At 40.5% G+C, this 20,599-nt stretch overlaps 1 protein-coding gene across 1 annotated transcript in view; it reads left to right on the plus strand.

The window, feature by feature from the left end:
- Positions 1–20,599, plus strand: part of PPIL2 (peptidylprolyl isomerase like 2) — a gene marked incomplete at its 5' end in the record, with an annotated part of 74,295 nt that overhangs the window by 45,717 nt on the left and 7,979 nt on the right. The window contains 4 exons of the mRNA XM_009639877.2: positions 1,005–1,094; positions 2,487–2,520; positions 11,540–11,657; positions 14,094–14,150. Coding sequence (XP_009638172.1) covers positions 1,005–1,094; positions 2,487–2,520; positions 11,540–11,657; positions 14,094–14,150 — 299 coding nt within the window. The remainder of the gene's footprint in view (positions 1–1,004; positions 1,095–2,486; positions 2,521–11,539; positions 11,658–14,093; positions 14,151–20,599) is intronic.

Raw genomic sequence — 20,599 nt, forward strand, 5'->3', positions numbered from 1 at the left:
TGTCTTTCAGAAAGAGGCTGCAAGTCTTGCATGTGTTCATTTACAGACGTTGCAACTCCTGCTGGGGCTTTACTTGCAAGCACATACAACAATAAGCATATTTTCAGTGCCTGTAACAACTCAGATTAGTTAGATATGTTCTTTTGTAAAACTGGAATATATTTATGTACATAATCCACAGTGAGTGGGGCTGGAAAACATGTCCAAGTATAGAAAACAGGCTGTTTCTCTACTTGTATTGGTACACGTGAAGGTATTTTAGTATTGCAGAGAAAAGAATCCATACAATTACAGTGGAAGGATAATTAGGTAGGCAGTAAAGTTTTTCAGAAGATACTATTTGAATGCCATGGCTCAAAAATTCAAATAAATAGCTTTAATTTGCACTGTAAAAGCAAATTAGAAGTTGCCAATATATTTAGCATCTTTTTCTTCTTTTAGATTTTTGAAAACAAGTTGTCTTATTTATTTTTCCTATGGTCTGGTGACTTGTGGGATCGGTCCCAATTTTAGTTCCAAGTGGTAAAGAGGACCAAACGCTTCTCTCCCAGTTAGCTTCAACGTGCTCACTTTGAAATAGTGGAGTAGAGAAGTCAGCTTCTTTTTTACTCTGGGAAATTAACTTTTTTCTGTGCTGGAAGTCCCTCTTTGGAACAGGATTGTGATACACTACTGGAATTAAGTTACTGGAAAGACTCTGAGCTTACCTGCTTTCACCATCATTACGTCTACTGGGAGCTCATGTTGTCTGAGATAGTGTTCGGCACTTCTTTGTGCTAATTGGAAGGTCTGGGTTTAATTTAACGCTGCGAGTGTCTCTCCAGTATACTTTAAAAGAGCATAAATTAAATCTTTTTTCTGTAGACCGAGACTCATTGCTCTTCAAGAGTCCTGCTTGACTGTTTCTTTGCAAGTCTCAAATGAAGTGATCCTTGTAAACAGTGTAGCGACCAAGTTGATTGTCTAAAGGTATTGCTTAATTAAAACTTGCGTTTGGCTTTCAGACACCCCGAACATGTGAAAACTTTATCAAATTGTGCAAGAAGAACTATTATGATGGAACAATTTTCCACAGATCAATTCGTAATTTTGTGGTGAGTATCGAACAAATCCTGTGTAATGCACAATATGCAATGTCCTCGCAATACTTATTTACCTTAATTCAGTTTTAGTTTCTTCCACGCATGACAACTTGCAGTAGATGTATATTAAATATGCCATCAGAACTAGGATTGTCCTAACTTACTAAATTTGTACTTACTAGTGTTGCTAACAACTGTCTCTGACTAATACTGTCACTTGGAGCATCACTGCTTTTAGTAGTGCTTTTGCTGGCGTTCCAGACAAAGCCTTTGAGAGTCATTGCCTTGGCAAGGCTCTTGTTATCTTCCCTAAGCCGTGGGAGGGTGGTTAATGAACAGAAGGGGAGAGAGGGAGAGAGGAATGCTAATTTGGATAAGTAATACTGTGGCCTGTTAAAATCCCATTCAGATGAAACTATAGAAAGCAGCTGAATTTCAGCTGTTTCAGGTTGTGGTAGTTGGATACTGTCAGATCATTGTTTCCTGAGTGTGCCCCAGGACTAGGTGCCCAGGCTTTCTTTGTGAAGGAGTTAAAGAGCACCTAGCGAACCAGAAAGTTGACTTTGGTAGTCAAAGGTCTTTATTTACATAGGTACAGTCCAGGCAGCTTAGGGTATTGTAGCTGTCCTCTAACTTCCTTTCAGAAGAATTAACAGCCTGATCCTGAAGGCAGCGCACATCTTTCAGGGGACGTCACTGAATGTTACATTCCATCCTGTCATCCTAAAAAAAGCCTTTTCCTTTTGACAGCACTGTATATCTCAGTTCACAGTTAAACTCACAATTAAAATTGTGCTTGTGTGCTATTACTGTGAAGCTAGTCATGGCACACTCCCTCTGCTGGCATTAGAATATTATTTCTGTAGATCCTGCATATATATACAGTGATTAATTATGTTGCTGAAAGATCGGTTTCACGTGGGGATTTTCCCTACTGGAGATAGTAAGGGGGACACTGGGAAATATAGATTCAGATACAGAAAATATTCCATATTACCTCATTTCTTGCCTTCCCATCGTGTAAAAGATTGGTAGCAAAACATAAAGCCTTTTCATTTCCAAAAGCGATGCATGAACAGTTAAAAAGCAGGTTATGCCCCAGCACATAATAGAAAGGATGATCTGGTTAACCCATTTGAGACTGTTTATCTTCCCTATTTACCCACAAGAGACCTATTATGTTTATAAAACTGTCATTCTGCTCTTGGATAAGTAATGTAGGAGATGACAGCCAGCTGATAAGAGAAGCTCCAAATAAGTAGTAATGGTTTCCTAGTTGCTAACTTGTCAACATGACACAATATAGAAGGAAGAAAATTGAGCAGAATTGGCTTTTATGGCTTGTATTTAATGTCTTTCACACAGATATATATGTAACTTATTGATTTTATTTAAATTCTGCAGATCCAAGGAGGTGATCCGACTGGAACAGGAACAGGTACGGTTGAGTTTGAATCAAGTGAACGTTTTCACTTCATGTGCTGTGTTGTTACATTTATTTCCAGACACCTTGTAGATTAAAATTCTCTAAATGATGGTATGTGGTACATTGTGAGTATTTCTACTTTAAAGCAGAGGTTTTATCGCTGTATTTTTATGACCATTTTAACTATGCTCAAAATTTCATATGATATATTCTCAGTCTAAAACTTGGGCACTCTTCCATGTTGAATTCTTGTTGGATCTTTGCTTCCTTTTTCTTCCAGAAAATAAATAAATAAAAATCGTAATGATTTTACAGCTGGCCTTCTAGGGCAAAGAACAAAGGAAGAAACACATTCATGCAAAGTTGCTTTCAAATTCAGCGTTAATGAAAAACTTGAGACCTGCCTCAACATTGGTGAATGGCCAGATACCATCTGTTCTCCCAGCTAGTTGCCTTGTATAGCCCAAGCTGCTCTTTTTCCTACTTTTAGAGATCACTGTTCCTAAATTCTTCTGCCTGTTCTTTTTCCCTTAGTTGGAGATCTGCATAATAGTCCTATCAGAAATGGTCAGGAGACATAGCAGGGTCCTCAGAGTGTTGCCCACCACAGTACATATGTCATGTAATATCTCTAGTTGCTGCTGTAAATTTACTCATTTTCTACTTGCACCTTTTATCTATCCACTTGTAGATGTCACCAGCCTCCACAGCTCCTCCTCATGTGGTCCTGTGGGGTGCTGTGCATTTTTATTCTAATTCGTACACGTGTCACTTGTATATGCGCACACTATATACTTCTGTGTGTGCTCACAGGTCATCCAAAAAAGATGTTTTTGTAGTTGTTAAATACTTCAGCTCTATTTACTTTGTAAATAATGTTAGTATGAGTTGCCCAACAGCTTTTCTTCTACTGCATGCGATAATCCATAGTTGCATACTCTAAGATTTGAGACTCCTTAAAGGTTCTGTATTTTGATGGCAAAAGCCCATCAACAAGATTTGTTACTGTACATGCTTGGACTGTCAAAAGAAATGTGATTTGATTTTGTTACAAGGAAAGTTGCGGTTTGAATCCCAAGTGACATAATTAGGAACATCTTTTAAAAGGAGATATTAAAGAGGTGTCAGGAGATGGGAGAAATTTAATGAGTTTACTCAGACACCTCTCACCCTTGTAGGGTGGAGTTCAGATCCTCCGGTGGAATGAAAATTATCTTGCTGGTGTCATTCTTGTCTCTGTTTTTGCAAATGGTAGAAGTATTGTAAGACAACACAATTAACAGTTGGCAGAGGACTGGCAGTGCAGCTGCATTGAAGGTCAAGACTCAGCTCTACTGGAAAAGCAAGTAGGAAGTCAAATGCAAATAAGCCCATGGGAGAGAAAAAAAACCCTCCTGTATTATATTCTTTTATTTAAAAAAGGAGTCTATTGACCTCTAGTCTTTTCCGTTTTGTTTTCCTCCTTGTCATTCTTAATGAAATATGGTTATATTGCAGGCGAGAATTTTTGCAAACATCTGTCAAGACTATTAAAGTTCTAATGAAATGGACAGTGTACACTCAGAGATACAAGTATTGCAGACTTTTAGAGACTGTTCGCAATTCCTGTAGAGTCCAAACTATGCAACTATCTTCTTTGCAACTGAATGGTCTTTATTTTTTGAAAAGAGCTGAATTTTAGATATCCTTACTTAATCACTTATTGAATATGGTAATATCACAAGAAAATGTTGTAAATGGACAGCCTGGTGGGCAACTAGATTTCTCTTGAGCTGTTGTACCTCTGTGTTTAATGCTTACTTAAGTGCAGCTTCTTAGACAGTTCACAGAGTGCAAGTAGTCTGTCAGGATTTGTTCCTGACTACCTGATAGATCCTGGGCACTTGAATGTGAGGCAGAAACTTCACTTGCCTATCTCGAACCACATGCTATAAGAAGGTGGCCAGACCTAAAGTCTGGCATTATGTTCTCTCCCCAGCAGCATGGCCAGAGGCGGGTACAGCTCAGCAGCAGTGTCAGAACATGGCAAACGTAGTGATGCTTTCCCAGGCTCCCATGGTGTAAATGTTTTGGTCCATTGATTTACATGTTATTAATGTGATCGTAAGCATTCATGTTAGGAAAGCTTTGGAGTAAAGCACTGGGATTTGGTATTTTGTATCTTTTTAACCTGGGTCTTGTATGTTATTTGCCGTATAAATACCCTTTTTTATTTCTTCTGGCAGCTGGAAGGAGTTTCAGTATTTGACTCACTTCTTAGAAAGAAAAATTTAAAAATGTGACTTTGAAAGTTAAAAGTCCAGAAGATTTAATGGTCTTTGGAAGTTTACCTGGGGGAGTAAATAACTTGACTTCTGTAGTATCAGAGAAGCGTATGAGAGTAGAACAGGGCTTTCTTCCCATATATTTCAATGGCAATAGGGAAGACTCTTTGGAGGTTACCTCTTAAACGTCAGTATTTTAAACTGCCAGAATTGTTTCTGTTAGAGCCTTTTGTAGGAAGACTTCAGAAAAAAAGAACATCCTTTTTTCCCTCTTCCACGTAGAACCTTCTGCTTTAACTGCTGTTTTCTGGCTAAGACGTGTGGGATGGCTTTTTGTTTGTTAGTTTGCTTAAAAAAACCCAAACAACCCAAACCTTTCCAAACTGATATGTGGAAGGTGCATTAAGCCTGTATATATTTTCGTTTTGTTACATTTATTTAATTATTCCTGTTCATCAGCTCAGGAACCAGAACAGACTTGTTCAAAAATCTTCCCACCATTTGGTTTCTGTCATCTGACATTAATCCCATGTTCAGCAACAGGTGTCAGGTCTATGGTTGCAACACCCAAATGCTTAGATCGTCACCCACTCCATTGCTAACTAAGCCCAGGACTGTTCGGCTTCTGGGTGGATTTGGGCACGATCAGTACAACGTGGCCTAAGGTTACATGTCATATGTACATAGACTGCAACTGTGCTCTCAGCTCACCTTGATAAGTGTGCTTGTGGTTTGGAAACATTTCACAGATGTACAACGCCAAGCTGGTTGTCACTGACTGTCTCCTTCCGCAGCTACACCAGCTGAACAGTCCTATCTGTAGGCAGCACTGATCCTTATTTCTTTTTTATTTGTTATTCAGCACCCCAGTGTGTCCCTTTTGAGCCTCTTGTTAAGCTGTCATAAAAGTAACTGTGACCCAGCAGATGCCTGAAGGACAACTGATTCCTGGTACTCAGCAGTTAACCTTGGGATGGAGGAGGGTGGAAATGAGCATTATGGCATCTAGAGCTGAGCTACCACACTGGGAAAAGAGTGGGGAGTGGAGTTTTACCTTAGCTTAGCTGGCAGACCTGCATTGCCAAAGCAGTCAGATACGCAGTCCTGTAAGGTTTACACTGATTTAGAGGGCCAAACTAATTTTCTACAGCCTTCAACTTTATGTTTCATAAGACTACTGGGAGAAATTTTATTGTGCTGTAGCAGCTTATTTCTTTTCTAACAAAATAACCACCCATAGAGGCAGTATTCAGAGCAATAAGCTGAGTCATGGTCATTCTTTGTAATGATTAATTATTTGAAAATGAATTTTAGATTTGTGATGTATTTCTTTTCCTGCTGTTCATAACAACTAAGTGGTTGAACACTGTGAGTAATTCTGTCTAACTCATGCTAGTGCAAGCGGAGCAGCTGTTCTGTATTTTCAGTGTTCCAAATAATAGAAGAAAATTTGCATGTAGGAAAAATAGGTTTAATATCCTAAACCCTTTGTATGGAAAAGCAAAAACTACGCAAAGCGTTACATTTTCAAAGCAGCACAGGCATTTTTCAGCTACTCTTATTTGCAACCTGTTGGAAGGTCTCATGAAGCGGCTTGTGTGTGCCTCTGTCCATTTATGAATCCAGGAGGGCACAGAGGAGGCGTATAATAGCTGTAAAGGTCCAAAATAAAATGCCACTGGTAGATGGGAACTGCATTTTGCTTGGCAACAAGCAGAGCGAAGGACTTTTGGGGTTTTTTTTTTTCCCCCTCCTCTGAACTGTCGATAGCAAAGGGACTGTGGACAAACTTGGTCAGTTCTGCAATGTGATTTCCTAACAAGGCAAGTTCCTAAAATGTAACAGGGTTTAGAGCCCCTTTTCTTGCATGATTGAAGCTCAGCAAAAAGACAAGAGCAAGACCTTTTTATCTAGCAATATACTCCTGTTAGATTGCAGCCCCTCTGAAAATCCAGCCTCTGGTATATTGGGGTTAAAAGTACCATGCCCTCTTATCTGAAGGGAGAGAAGCACTTACTGGCTGAGCTGAGGCTTTCATATTTGCAAAATGATTCAAGAATCTCACTTGAAAGCTCTATAGAAGTGTCAGATGTTATTATGTACCTCGCTGTTCCAAATGACAAGAAGAAAATTACAGAAAGTAAGCCATCATTTTTGTGAATCAGAGCCCTCCCACTTCCTTACCACTGCTTAGCAATTTTTATGCCAGAAAAAGGAAGGATTTATTTAAAAATCACAACTGTCATGAATGATTCCTAGCCCACACCTGGCTTTTGGAATGCTACATTTCTGAAGCTTTAGGTGCATCTCTCAGCTCTTTGCAAGAAAGCTGTACAACTTATGCAATTTTACCTCAAAAAACTACTTTCTGAAAAATGCCTTTAGAAGGAAGAAAGACTACCAAAGAGTAAGCTGGTTTAGTTCAAAAGACAATCTGAAAACGTAGCTTTTTTCTATATAGTTGCTAATGCGTGATTGCTTCAGATGTCAGTTTAGATCTATTGACCCTCTCACTATCAGCACAAGACACAGATACAAGACTGAGTAACTGTGCTTCAGTTACAAGCTAAATATATCTTGCCACTCTGGATAGCCATGGAAATGATGAATACAGTCTAATTTTTTTATGAGCCATGTGGTCTGTTTGGTTTCATCTCTATGTGAGAATTAGGTAAACATCTCTTTAATTTAAGGGAATTTTTCTCTTTTATTAAAAACGTGGGGAAGTGGCTCAGCTTTGAATCTGGGTATCTGGGTAGGCATGTGATTTTTATTTTACAGAACTGTGCAAAAAATCTTTCTGGCTCCTGAAGGCTTTGGCATTGTACAGGTTAAATGCTGTTAGAAGGCCACTGTATTTGCATGGCAGATCCCAAATACATTCCAGCTTTGTGCAAACAGGAGACCCCCCATGTGCAGGGCTGTAAATACTGCTCCATTTCGCACTCCCAGCACCAATCCAGCCAGTGGCAGTACCTGCCTGGGGCCATGTCTGTTGCCACGTGAGCTCTTCTGATTTTTAGCACAGAAGCCCCCAGAATTTTTTTCCAGTGGTTTTTGTAATAGGATCTCAGAAACATTTACAAGTCCGGTAGGCACACAGCTGCACATTGACAGAAGATAATCTTATCGGAGAGTAAGCTGAGAGGACGGTGAAGTGACAGGCAGCACTGCCCGCTGTGAATCTAACACCCAGAGTCAATTCTTGTTTTCCATGGGCTTTGCTTGTAGGCTGGTACATCAGCGTTGAGGTGAGGGGTTTGCATCATCGTGACTCCATATATAGTCAGCAGCGATCTGTGTGCTCTCAGAGGATGATTTGGGGAGTATAAGGAGGAGCTTCCTTTCTTTACAGCTTATACTGGGAGTGTAATATGAGAGGGCTCGTGCCAGACAGCGCGACGGTCCCACCTCTTCTGTCTGCATCCATCCTGCTTTCCGAAAATGAGGAAGATGGCACAGCCACACCTCCCAGCTGTGTCGAGAACAAACACAGTAAAATCTGCTAGATACTTCCGAATGCCTCATAATTATTAGTAGTAGGTTTGGAGCCTGTGACTTATTTTCCCAAGCTTACATTGAGCTCTGCTGTAGAAAGTAAAATGTAAGAATCTAAAATCCCTGTTCCAGACTCCCCTGGCTGAGCATTAGGCGCTGTGCTGCCATGGCAGTAGACTGATGGGGGATCTGTACTTCATCTTCAGAGAGAAAGTGATTCTGGGTTTCAGTAATTAAAAAAATATATACATTTAACTCGCCATCCTCTGTCTTGCTCTGTCTGGTCCTGCTTTAAGCAGCTACTGGAAGCCTGGAACAATTCCCGAGGTTAGCAAGAGTTTGACAAACAGCGCATTCGGACTATTTTTAATTTTAAAGGAGAATACTTTCAAGGTTTTCCTTTTAAAAAAAAAAAAATCTTTAAGTTAAAAATTTGGGGAGGTTCCTTTAAAAAAAAAAACAAAACCAAACAACCCCAAACCGTTCTTGCACTACCGTCTGACTGCCTTCACGGTGTCTCCACTGCCCCTTGCCAGTCGGTGCTGCCAGGCCTCCGCAGACACTCCAGCAATGTCCTTTATAGGACGTCTGGCCTTTAGGCGAATGCTGCACAGGCCATTCTCTGTTCTTGCTGCGGCTCCCGGGCAGACAGAATTAGCCTTGGAAACAGCTGTATGGCAGACAGAGAGGGAAGCGGGGACTGGATCTCATGCTGTAACTATCTTCTAAAATATTAGCACTTATTTCCAGAGAACTGGAATGAACCCAAGTTAGCCTTCGTACATATGAGATTAATTCTGACCTGCCGTGCATGATTCGAAATGAAATCATACAAAAATAAATATTCCAAAACCTAAAGATCATGGCTCATTGCTCCTGTCTGCAAGCTCTTGGGTCTGGTTGCTTGTTGTGCCAGAAAGAGAGAGTCTCTCTGTCACAATTTTTCTCTTTCCTTTTCAATTATTTTTCTGACTTGCGAAGGCTTCAGGGTCGATTCCACTCTCTTTCAGCAGCTTGACGACGCTGTATTTCCAGCATTAGCTGGAAGCATATGAGGGGTGTAACGGACTCAAGGGTTTGGCCGCCCGCTGCTGTGTACCACCACAATGGGCTGTGTTTGTGTTTGCATATCATTTTAAAATTTCAGACAGCAAAAACTCCTCTAGGTGAGGACTCAAAGCAAGTGCATCTGCTTTACAAATCTGCTTCAAGAGAATCCTCTGAAGCAAAATTATGTATTTCTCTAAGGGAAGTCCAAGTGAAGTTTGTTACTCAGGTTCAAAGAGCTGTGGCTGTGGCCCAGAGCAGAAATGCAGAGCCTGAAGCATCGGCACCGCAGCGGCATTGGTGGTGTGGGCAGGGAGCCCATCCCCGATGCTGCCCTGCCAGGCCAGATCAAAGGGGAAAGGTGCAAAAAAAAGGCAAAAACGCAAAGAGAAATAGTGCTCAGGGCATAGTGCTGTTGCTAGGCAGTGGGTCTGTAGGCTTTGCAGGGGTATTTCTGGTTTCGGGCATCACCTGTTGGTATGGAGCCTCGCTATATACTGAGCATAACTTGTCGATTTACTAACCTACAAGAACTTTGTTTTTCTGAACAAGGTAGGTAGCAGGCACTGCTCAAGAAACCTCTCTTAGCAAATAGGAACACAAGGAGATTCATTAGCGAAGAAAATTATGGGCTTCTGGTAAGACATTCTCTAATAGGTTGCACATTTGGGATTTGGCTAGAATAGCTGGGTCTTGGATTCATCTTCAGGACAGTAGAGCTGGCCACAGCTGTACCATATCCCTTTCACCCACTCCTGGAAGAGATTGGCATATGGGATCAAGCTGATGTAATTTAGCTGATCTTAAAATATTCAGTGGCCGAAGATTGCTGAAGTAATCACTCCTCCTCTACTTCTGATTACAGAAAATCCCTACAGGGTTTGTCCCCTTTTGCTGCCTCTTGTCAAATTGCAGAGCAGGCAACACTCAACTCTATTAATAGTCTTTTGAACATGATTAATTGGGTTTTTAAGTGGGTCAGTTTCTTCCAAAATTTCTTGCTTACTTCATTCCACTTGCACTTGCAGCTGTCCACATGTGATGCTCTGTTTTCGTGGTATCATCTGCAACTCTTTCCTCATTTGATGCACTCTTGTGATTTTTCTGCATAAGGTTTTCAGTAGGAGCCTGTTTTATTCCTCAATTTTATTTACTGCTTGCCTGTGCAGTTGTGTCATCAAATTGCTTTTCTGTATTACACGTGCAAATAGCCGTTGAGCACTGCAGATCCTTTGCTGACCTCCTGCTTCACAAGTGATACAGTTACTCCAGAGGATTCTTGAGCCAGTTCTGCAGATGGACCAGTTTGCTGCCTGTTTGGATAGTTTTGTTTGTTTTATTTTTATCACTATCCTAAGGTGAAATATTTTTTCATGGTTTGTCAAGCAAGATTATGGATTTGACTGTAAAACTATGACTGATCTCAGCCTTCATTTTTCTTATTAAGAATGATCCTGGAGGAAAGTGCAAATGAAAATGTCAGATCTGTCATAAATAATGTAAAAATGACAGCCAGGAGGAGAGGTCTCCCAGACCCTCTTTCTATCCACAGACACAGAAAAGAAATCAGTTTTGGAGGGCTGGGTCTGTGGCTTGTGGAAGTTTTATCATCCTTTTGACTTCATTGCATTTAAGCATTATATTATCCAGGTATCTCGTCCAAATATCTCATTTTTGCCTTTTATTTTGGAGGAACATATCTCATTGTTCTTCACTGTTTAGCCAGGAATTAAGCATTTGAGCTTAAAGCTCCTATTCTTAGTTGATTCTATGAACATATTTCATCTCCCTGGTATTTTATTTCCGGAAGCAATGCTATATCCGGAATGCAATTAAACTAGTAATTCTTCGCTCTATGTTTTGTCAGAAAGCCACTTTTAAAGATTTAATGTCTCAAAAAAGAAAAATTACGGTGGATTGGCAGCAAAAAATTAAATCCTTGACAGTTCTTCAGCACACAATATATAATGTTGTTGATAAACAGTCTGGCCTGTTGCAGTTGATAGTGTGGGGGCACAGAATTGTGTGTTGCCCGTTACAAACATCTGATTTCAAGGGCATGCTCAAATGCTAGCCCAGTGGTAGGGATGAGGTAAGAATATATTATACACCTAGGGATCAGAAGTACCAGAAACCTTGAATTTAATGTCAGTGCCTGTTATAAAATGTAGTGGGAAACTAATGAAAACAAACATTTCTTCTATCATCTTGTCTCTTTTAAGGAGGAGAATCTTACTGGGGAAAACCTTTCAAAGATGAATTTAAGCCCAATTTGTCCCACACGGGACGTGGTGTTCTTAGTATGGCCAATTCAGGACCCAACACAAATAAATCGCAGTTGTAAGTACTCACTTGCTTTTTTTGCTGTATTGTTTCCCTCTAGACATTGTGTCTTGCTCTGTTAAGAAAACAAATGACATTTTATGAGCTACTCTTTGAAGTTCAGTCAAGTGAAATACTCTGTCGAGTGCTGCATACTGTAATCAGGGTAGCTACAGCTGCTGTTACCCAGCTAAGAGCAAAGCAAACCGTGGCAGGAGGACCTGTAGGTTTATTATATCATCATTAATTTGTCTTTTCTGGTTTTATGATTTGAAGTTTTTGTTCATTTTTGTCAGCATCCCCCCATTGTTATCCCTATGAGATCATTACACCTTTCCACTCTGTTTAAATTTAGCCCCGTATTGAACTTTTTGAAAGGGCTTAGTGAAATGAAACATACACTCTGTGGAAATGTTGCTTCTTTTTACTCACCTGATTTTAAATAAACGAGAGCTGTTCTGCACTGTTGAAATGTGTAGAACCCAGATGTGGCACAGTGCAGAATCTGGGGTTGAGAATGACTTGGTTTTCAACATACAAAAGCAGAATGAGGACTAAAATGAGGAAAAAATGAACGAAGCCGGAAGAACAAATGAAATTTAAAGACACTGAAGTTGTAATAACTTTCTTTATGTATAACATTAATACGGGTGTTTGCCTGAAGTCTTTTGAAAATGTTCTGTGTCACTTTGAACCAACTATTTATTAGTTGCTCTATAAGTACTACGATAGAAAAAAGTTGTACTTTTATTGCGAGCCCCAGGAAAGAGAGGGAGGGTGTGTGTACAGTACTGTGTGTTGGGACTGGGGAGGAAGGGGGTTCTTGGTGTTGGTCTTCGTGATCCTAAGTGTTATTAGGGCTTGTAAACTATGCAGTAGCGCAGTTAGCTTTAATTAAACACCCAGTGCTTGTTTCAGTGCCTTTAATAGCCTTACGTACTTAAGGCTAAGCACGTTGGGCAGTTTGCAGGATCGTGTTGCTGTAGAGCTTATTTTGGATTTGAATGTTATTGCCAGCACTCAGGTGCTAAATTAGGGGAGAGTAGAGGCTTTTTTTTTTTTTTTTTAAAAGAAGGTATTCTAGAAACAGAAGTTAGAGACAGGTCATGAGCAATGTGCCATATTGAGTCACATCATCTGCCACTGTAAATGTGATCGTATGTTTCCCTAAAATTTGCAAATTAAACATTAAATTCCTTTATATGTGAAGCCCTTGAGAGACTCCAGCTGCCCATATTTATAAAGCTTCCCAGGCAGTGTTTAGACGCTTCTGGCAACTGTTGTGGTCTTAGGAACTGGGGGAATAGCTCTTCCCGTAGGTGATAGATGCTGCAGTGCAGAGTGAGCTGGGTCCCCTGTGTAAGGTGATGTTCAAATAATGCTCAGGGCTTCTCCTCCGGGATCATGCTGAGTTATGTTAATTCCATTGCCCTTAATTTTATTTTGATTGCGTGATGGATGAGAAGCTTTCTCTGTATATTTGCTACTGCTCAGATTTTTTTATTACAATGCTACATAACTGACCGCTTGCTAATCTTAATTATTGTATATCTGGGAAAATAAACTGGTGCAAAGAACCCATGCACAAGGCTAGGTTGTAATGTTTGCCCTGTGTAGGAGTTTGCATTCTGCACAGCATCTCAAAGCTTTCCTAGGGCAAGCTACATCTCTAATAGATTGTCTGGCAGATTGCAGCCCCTCCTATTTGCAATCATATAACTTCCTGAGGCAGTTGCTTATATGGAAAAGTGCTTTTGGAATGCTTATATATTTTTAGCTGTCTCTAATGTAGTGTAACAGATGGAGACGGGGAGGAGAGCCAGCACTCCATGTCCAGCCAAGATGGGCCATCGTGGTCTGCAGACCACAGCGTGGAAACCTCTGTCTCATACGCTTGTAGTCTAAGTCTTCCAAAGAAGCATCCAGCTTTAGAGGAAAGTTTTAGCAGTAAAGGTTGCTTTGGATTTGGTATTTTAGTTCCTATGTTTAAGTTTAAAAATACAACCCCAAAAATTAAAAGTCCAATTAATTAAAAATCCAAGTTTCACAGGTTTTCATTACTTTTGATGCTTTGAAGTATTCTTCTGCCACAAGAAATATACTTCACAAGCAGGACGCACGTCTCCCTGTCCTGCACAAGCTTCCCAGGGCCTGTGGGGCCAAGGAGGCAGATGCTCACATTAATTTTGGACTTTTTGCTTGGAGTACTATTTAGGGATGTTAATAAAGTATAAAAACAAGAAGTCAAAACTCCGGAAATCCAAGAAGAAACCCACAAAACAGGGGAGTTAAAGAATGTCTGGCCAGCAGGCCTCCCAGAGGGGGGCCAGAGAGGGAGAGGGGCTTGTCTTCTCTCAGAGAGCTGTTGCATACGCTCTCTGGTTTTAAGCATTACTGGCTGTTGTTGAGTGTCAATGAGGTAATACACTAACTGTTACGTCTTATTCCTTCCAGCTTCATCACATTCCGCTCTTGTGCATATCTGGACAAGAAGCATACGGTTTTTGGAAGGTAAGTGAAGGATATTATGAACACCAGTATGGCAGGCATGCTCTCCTGTGCGTCTGAAGCCTGAAGAGAAGATTCTAGTGACTCTTGCAATTGAACTGGAGCAAAATCCTAGCTTACAATCCAGTTCTCCTGGTCATGAGCAGGTGGCCAACATCGTATCAGTGCCAGTCATCAGACTCTGCCTTTTTTTTTTTTCTCCTTCCATCACTGTAAGTTGCCTTACTTCCCTTCTGTGGGTGGCCCTCCAGGGAGTCACGAACAAAGTAATCATCATCCTGTAACCAACCATGTTAATATTTGTGCATGCTAATTGCTGAGACACAATAGATTACCTCTTCAACACTACTTTCATCCCCTTACGAGGTGTCAGCTGGGAAATTAAGCATGACAGGGCTGCTTTTCATCATGGCATAGAACGTAAAGCTGCTGCATAGGTTAGGTCTTTTGGCCTCTTTTATTCTTTTTTATTCTATTCTTCTTTTCTTTTATTCCTGACAATTATTATCAGTATCAAATCTGTATGTATGTGTGCATGCGTGTGTACCGCCATATGTGTTTTTATATGTATATATATAAAAAAATAAAGATACTACCAGTGTCAAGACAGCGAGGGAACATCATTCTTTATAAAGAAGTCTCTTCCAAAAGTCTTTTCCAGTCAAGTCCTCACATGATAAAGATCAAGGTATTTATTACAGAAGACACTACAAAATCTTTGTGTTACAGTTCATTCTTTGCTTCATCTGCTGCAGGTACATGGTATTTACCAAGTCATGCATAGCTGTTATAACAAATGCCTCAGTGAAAATGGCAGGAAAGGGAATTTCACTAGCCTGCTTCATTGGTAGTTCCTGAGGATTTTACAGTCTTTTTTAAATGAAGATTTGGTTTTTATTCTTTTCATAGTTTTATCCATCCAAAAGGCAGCAATTGAAATAAATGCATGTGCTGTTTACTTTGATTGGATGTCATACAGTTGTGCTGTACAATGAAAGTGATATATTTAATCCATCTTCTCTGCCTGTGAGTTCTTGAGACAGAAACTGGCTTCTTTTTAAACAGTTATTTTAGTGCCGTTAGTTCCAATACTGATTCTGCAATAATTGCACCCTTTGAAATATTATTTCTTTTTCCTTTCTCAGGTCTGTCTTAGAAAAATTTAAAGTTCCCTTGTAATTTGATGAAAGCAGATAGATAAAGCAAATTCTAATGCTGAAAGCTGAGAGCAAGTATATTCTTGGAGGAGTTACATTACCCATATTTTAAGACTATTTCACTTAAGCTACAGTTTGAGTCCTCCTTGCAAAAATCCCTTTAAATCCCATACGGTAATGCTGTTAACCTGAGCTTGCCACCTCATCAAATAGTATTTGGGTTAGGACAGCTCAGCTGAAAATGTGACTGTTCTTCAGTTCTGGAGGCAACCTGGCTTCAGTGAGCATCCTGTACAGTCCCTCCAGTCTCTTTGCCGTGTTTCCCCAGTGTGCTCCAGTTTTACCATAATTCACCAGGAAAGAATTTGGAGAGTAGCTGAGCTTACTGTGGTGCAGGGAGTGAGTTCCCAAAAGCCTTCGCACCACAGGTAACATCTTGAGTACCTTATGAGCAAAATAGCTCAACTGTTTCACACTGTACGTTGCCCTTTAAAGGGGAATTACTGCAGTCCAAGTAAATCTGGTTCAGAGTATACAGCAGAAATTTATGCAGTTTTAGCAAAGACTGTCTTAGTTTTTGGATTGTCCTTGCTCCTGCAGAAATCTGAAGTTGGTTGCCAGAGTAAAGAAGTGGTGCTGCTTTCTGAGCACTGCAAATACTCTTAGTTGACATACAAAGGAACAACTTTATTAAAAATGTTTTAGAATCGTGTTTGGCTCCCTGCATGAATACTGAGTGACATCTTCATCTGAACACAGAGCTGAACACAGAGCAGGTGAATTCTACTCTGGACTTTCTTGCACGTAAATGAAGATTAATTCAAAGAATGTAAAAAATGAAGATGCTGGAATAGATACAGTCCAGTCACTCTGTATTTATCTACAAATTGAATACTTGAATAATTGAGTTTACCTACAGATTTAATAGAAAAGACTGATGTGTGGAGCTCTTAAGGTCTGTATTCTGACATCAAAATCCTTCCGCTGTTTTTACCTGCATTTGTTTTTAAAAGCTATAAGAGCCAAAAGATTCAAAAGATTGTACCTCTAGTGAAACTCCAGCTTCGTCTTGCTATTTTGGATCTTGGGTGTTTCCAAGATTTGGTGACTGTATCTGATCTTAGACTCTAGTACAATAATATCCAGGAAGCTTATCTAGGAGTAATATCTAGGTTTAAGAATAGAATGAACCCATGAATTCAGAATTCTTTGTTTCCATGAATGTTAGATTGGATTGTCTTAAGTGAATGTTTACTGGCCTGTTGGGACTTTCATATAGATTTAAGAATTACTTATTTCAGTTAATATAAAAACCTAAATACTCTGATCTCAATTGTACCTTCAGCTGTGCGGCTCTGGTTCATGTTAGCAAGTGTCACATATGTGTCTTTGAGAGCAGAATCTGACCTGTTGTGTAGAACTTTTCAGCAGGCTTTCCATACTCTGGAGAACAAAAAAGAGTGAAAGAGCAACCATTCCCCACCCTTTTCTCTTTTGGGTTTTGGTTTTGGTTTTTTTTTTTTGGTCCTGTGTGGGATGGAACATTGAAAATTTCCTTCTCTGGAGCTACACCTTAGTCATGTCCCCACTGGTTTGAAATACAGTTTTTGCATAGTAGCAGCTATTAATGTTGGGTGTTTGGCTGTTAAGTATGTTTGGAAAACACACCAGCGGCGGGCAGTGGGACTGTGAAGAGGTGGCACGTGTCTGGCTCGGTGCACTGGAATTTTCAAGTCTCAGGAGAAGGCTGAGGCTGGAGGACAGGGAGGGCATCTTGTCATGATTGTGCTGCCCACCACAGCAATAATGAGGATGGATGTTACTGAAAATAAAGGAGATAATTTGGCATGGTGGGGGAGCAAAAACAAAGGCAGGGAGCGAGAGAAGAATGCCTTCCCCTGGAGGTGTGTTGCAGGCTGCATGGATTTCCTGCTCCAGCAGAGCTGCCTAGATTAAATTAGTAATTACCATTTCTAGTAATTACCATTTCTCCTGACATAGAGAATGCTGTAATTAACGTGAAAACTAACTGGTGGCTTTTTGTTGGCTTCCTAGCTGGCTGGTAAGAGGTTTAATTTAGAAACTGAAATAATGTAAACCAACCAACATGCATTTGCTCTGCACAGAGAGGATGAGAAGCATTTGCAGGTGACTGCTGAATGGGGAAGGTCCTGTCTGCTGCTGTCGGGGGCTGTGTGTGAGGGGGCTCCCTCTTATCCATGCTACAACTGGGAGTTCGACTGTTGCATGAGCTACAGGGATGTTACAGCCAAAACACCGGTATAGGCTCACATTCCTGTCTGGCATGCTTTATGAAATTTAGATGGAAGCACATCCCATCCGTGTTGTTATTATACATTCTATGACTCCAATGGCTCACAGCTCCTGTGGATCAGAGACCTGGTATGTTTGCCCTTTATAAGCAGAAATAGAAATATAATCTCTGTCCCATAGAGCTGTGTAAGTAGAAAAGAGACTGCATATAACAAGGAGGTCGCAATAGTGACCCCTTGCAGCCTACCTTCCACTGATAGTCTGTGCTTTCTTCAGAACCAGGAAAAAGAAAACCCCAGGAAAAATGAAATGGCTTTGTGGATGTTTTGGGGGAGCCTGTTCCAAAGCTAAAAGGACAAATAAAAAAGTGCCTGTTTAAAATAATAGTGGAAGGTAATGGAGCCATGCTGATCAGCGGGAGGGGAGAAATGCTCTCTGAATTGGGGGTGAGATTTAGGATGAGCAGGGCATGATGGGCTTGAAAGTGAGGGCAGGTTGCAGGGGTGGGATGGGATAAAAAGAAGGGCAATAGAAGGAGCAGAGAGAAGAGTGTTGTGGTCAGAGTGGCAAGGCTGGAATAATCTGTGCAGCTGTTCTGTGTGTTTATTAGAGCATCACTTGTGTTTGTCAAGAACTGAGGAAAGGATGTGGCAACCGAGGCAGGAGATGAGTATATGGAAGACAGTTTTCCCCTTTGTACATCAGATAACTTTTAACTCTTGAGGTTTCTGCCGCTTACTCTTCAATTCTCTTGTTCCCAGAAATCATGAACAAGGTGGTTTGGGAAACCTCTGACTTGGTCAAGTTGGAGGTACCAGTCAGTAGTCGATACACACTCAGCTTAGTCTTCTTTTTTTCTTCCTGCCTCGCCTTATCCTTTCCTCGGATCAGTATCACTCTGTATTAAGTCTTCCTTAACCTGTTTAATGCTTTCTACTGCCATTCTGTAGAATGGGGCAATGAAAGTATCTCTTGTCCTCTAAAGTAATTAGCTGTGTAAAACAACTACCAGGCATTACTCAGTTACCCAGGTGCGGTTAAATAACACGGTGTCTGTTTCCACTTGTACCATTCCCTGTATGATTTGAATCAATGAACCCCAATGGCTTCTAAGCTGGGAAACGCTTGTTGCTCTTCTGCTTTAATACATCTGAAGAACGGAGAAATTGTGTGACAGTGGGAGGGCTGATTCTGGTGTTGAATCTGTGTAGGGAGCCTGACCTAATTTTGCACTGCAGAGTTCGCTCCCCAGGCACCAGGATGGGAGTGAAGAGCAAGGTGGGAAAATAAACCAGGCCTCCGCGTGGAAGCCATGGCGGTGATTTCATGGAGCACAGGAGGACCGGGCTGTCAGAGCTGCGTGAGGGCTGCTGTTGTTTCCAAAACAGTTGTACCATTTCTGAAGAGGAACGTGTGCCAAAGCAGAGAAGCCCTTACGTGCTGGGTTCATCTGTTGAGTCTAGTTTCAAAATGCTTTTTCCAAGCTGTTTTATTTTTTTCAGTGTCCATCATTACTGTGTCTCGCCTGCTAGATTAAGCCCTTACGAGAGATTGAGATGTTTCCACTGCATCCTTGTTGCAAGTTCAAATTGCTCACTCCATTTCAGACTGGGTGTATACACAGAAAACATTTTGTCCTGAGTGTACTTGTTTGTGCATGTATATGTTCTCTCTGTGTGTGTATATAAATGTATGTACTCCTTTTTATAAAAATAACCTTGAGGGCAGAATGTGTTTACAAAACAACAACATTTCTTTCTGGTTTCTTTTCCTAGTTTAAAGCATTTTTTTAAAAAAGTCCAGACAAAGTTCTTCTATCGTCTTCAGACCAGGAAACTCTTACCGTCTTAGACCGCTACCATCCCAAGCATTGCATAATGCTTAATTCCTATAATTCTTCTAAACAAAAATAGGAGAAATAGGAAGTCCATGTGTGAATGTCTGTGAGACTGGTAGGGAGCTGCAGTTTTCTTCAGGAGCAGCGCTAACTAATGTAGCAGTGAGACTTTATTGCACTATATTATATGCATATTATATTATATTGGCATATTGCAAATGGATGGAGCTTGTTACAGATATTTTACATACACTTCATGCAAAGACGCTGGCAGTGGTTGTGAAGCAGGGTTACTGGTTTGCATAAAGGAGCCCTAACAGGAAGTAAGATTTTAAATAACAGCTCTAAATTTGAAAAGCAAAGATTTACAGTGCTAACTTAGCTCAGTTTTCAAGAAAACAGAATTGCATGAGTAAGGGCATATTTTTGTTTTCATTACTATGCTAACAGATAAAAAACTAAATGTACCTATCTTGTCATCCACGCTTAGCTGTAATGCAACATTTATCAAGCTCCTCTAAAAATACAACAAGCTGTCTCAGGGATGCTGAGCTAAATTTATAGTTGAGATCATCATTTCTCTGTTCAACATCTACTGGAAGTCCGCAACAAACCCTCGGTTTCACTGGTTGTTCTAAAGTAAATCCTGTCTTGAAGGTATCCTCCTTTTCACTGTAGGATGTCATCTGAACATCTGTTTAGACCTCACTTGGTCAATTTAGGACAAAGCATGTGAGGCACCTTGTAAAAGGAATAGACCCAGAAACAGTGGAAAACCTTAAACTTGTTTCTGCCCTTCTCCCTTCCCTTCCCTGCTGTGCTCCCAGCTTAGCACAAGTGACGCGGAATGTGAAAGGCTAACACGGTGTGACCTGTCGCCATTTGCGCGATGCACTTAGCACGGGTAAAGGATATAAAGCGTTATTGGTCCAAACTTCTGGAGTTTGCATTTTGGTTTGATGAAAATAATGTACGGAGTTCCTTATGCTGAGACTCAGATTTATTGACAGAACAGGTTTTCTATCTTTTTGTACAAAGTTAGTGGATGTTAGAATATTAAGTAGTGGCTTTCTCTCTTCAGAGTTATTTTAATGCTTTAGTGTACTGATCTGATGTTCTTTTCTACATATAACTTGCATGGGCTTTTTTCTTGGCAAGATGTCTGTGAGCTTGTCTTCTTACAC

The sequence above is a fragment of the Egretta garzetta genome, unplaced genomic scaffold (genome assembly GCF_000687185.1).
Source record: "Egretta garzetta isolate BGI_Z169 unplaced genomic scaffold, ASM68718v1 scaffold25, whole genome shotgun sequence".
NCBI classification, from domain to species: Eukaryota; Metazoa; Chordata; class Aves; order Pelecaniformes; family Ardeidae; genus Egretta; species Egretta garzetta.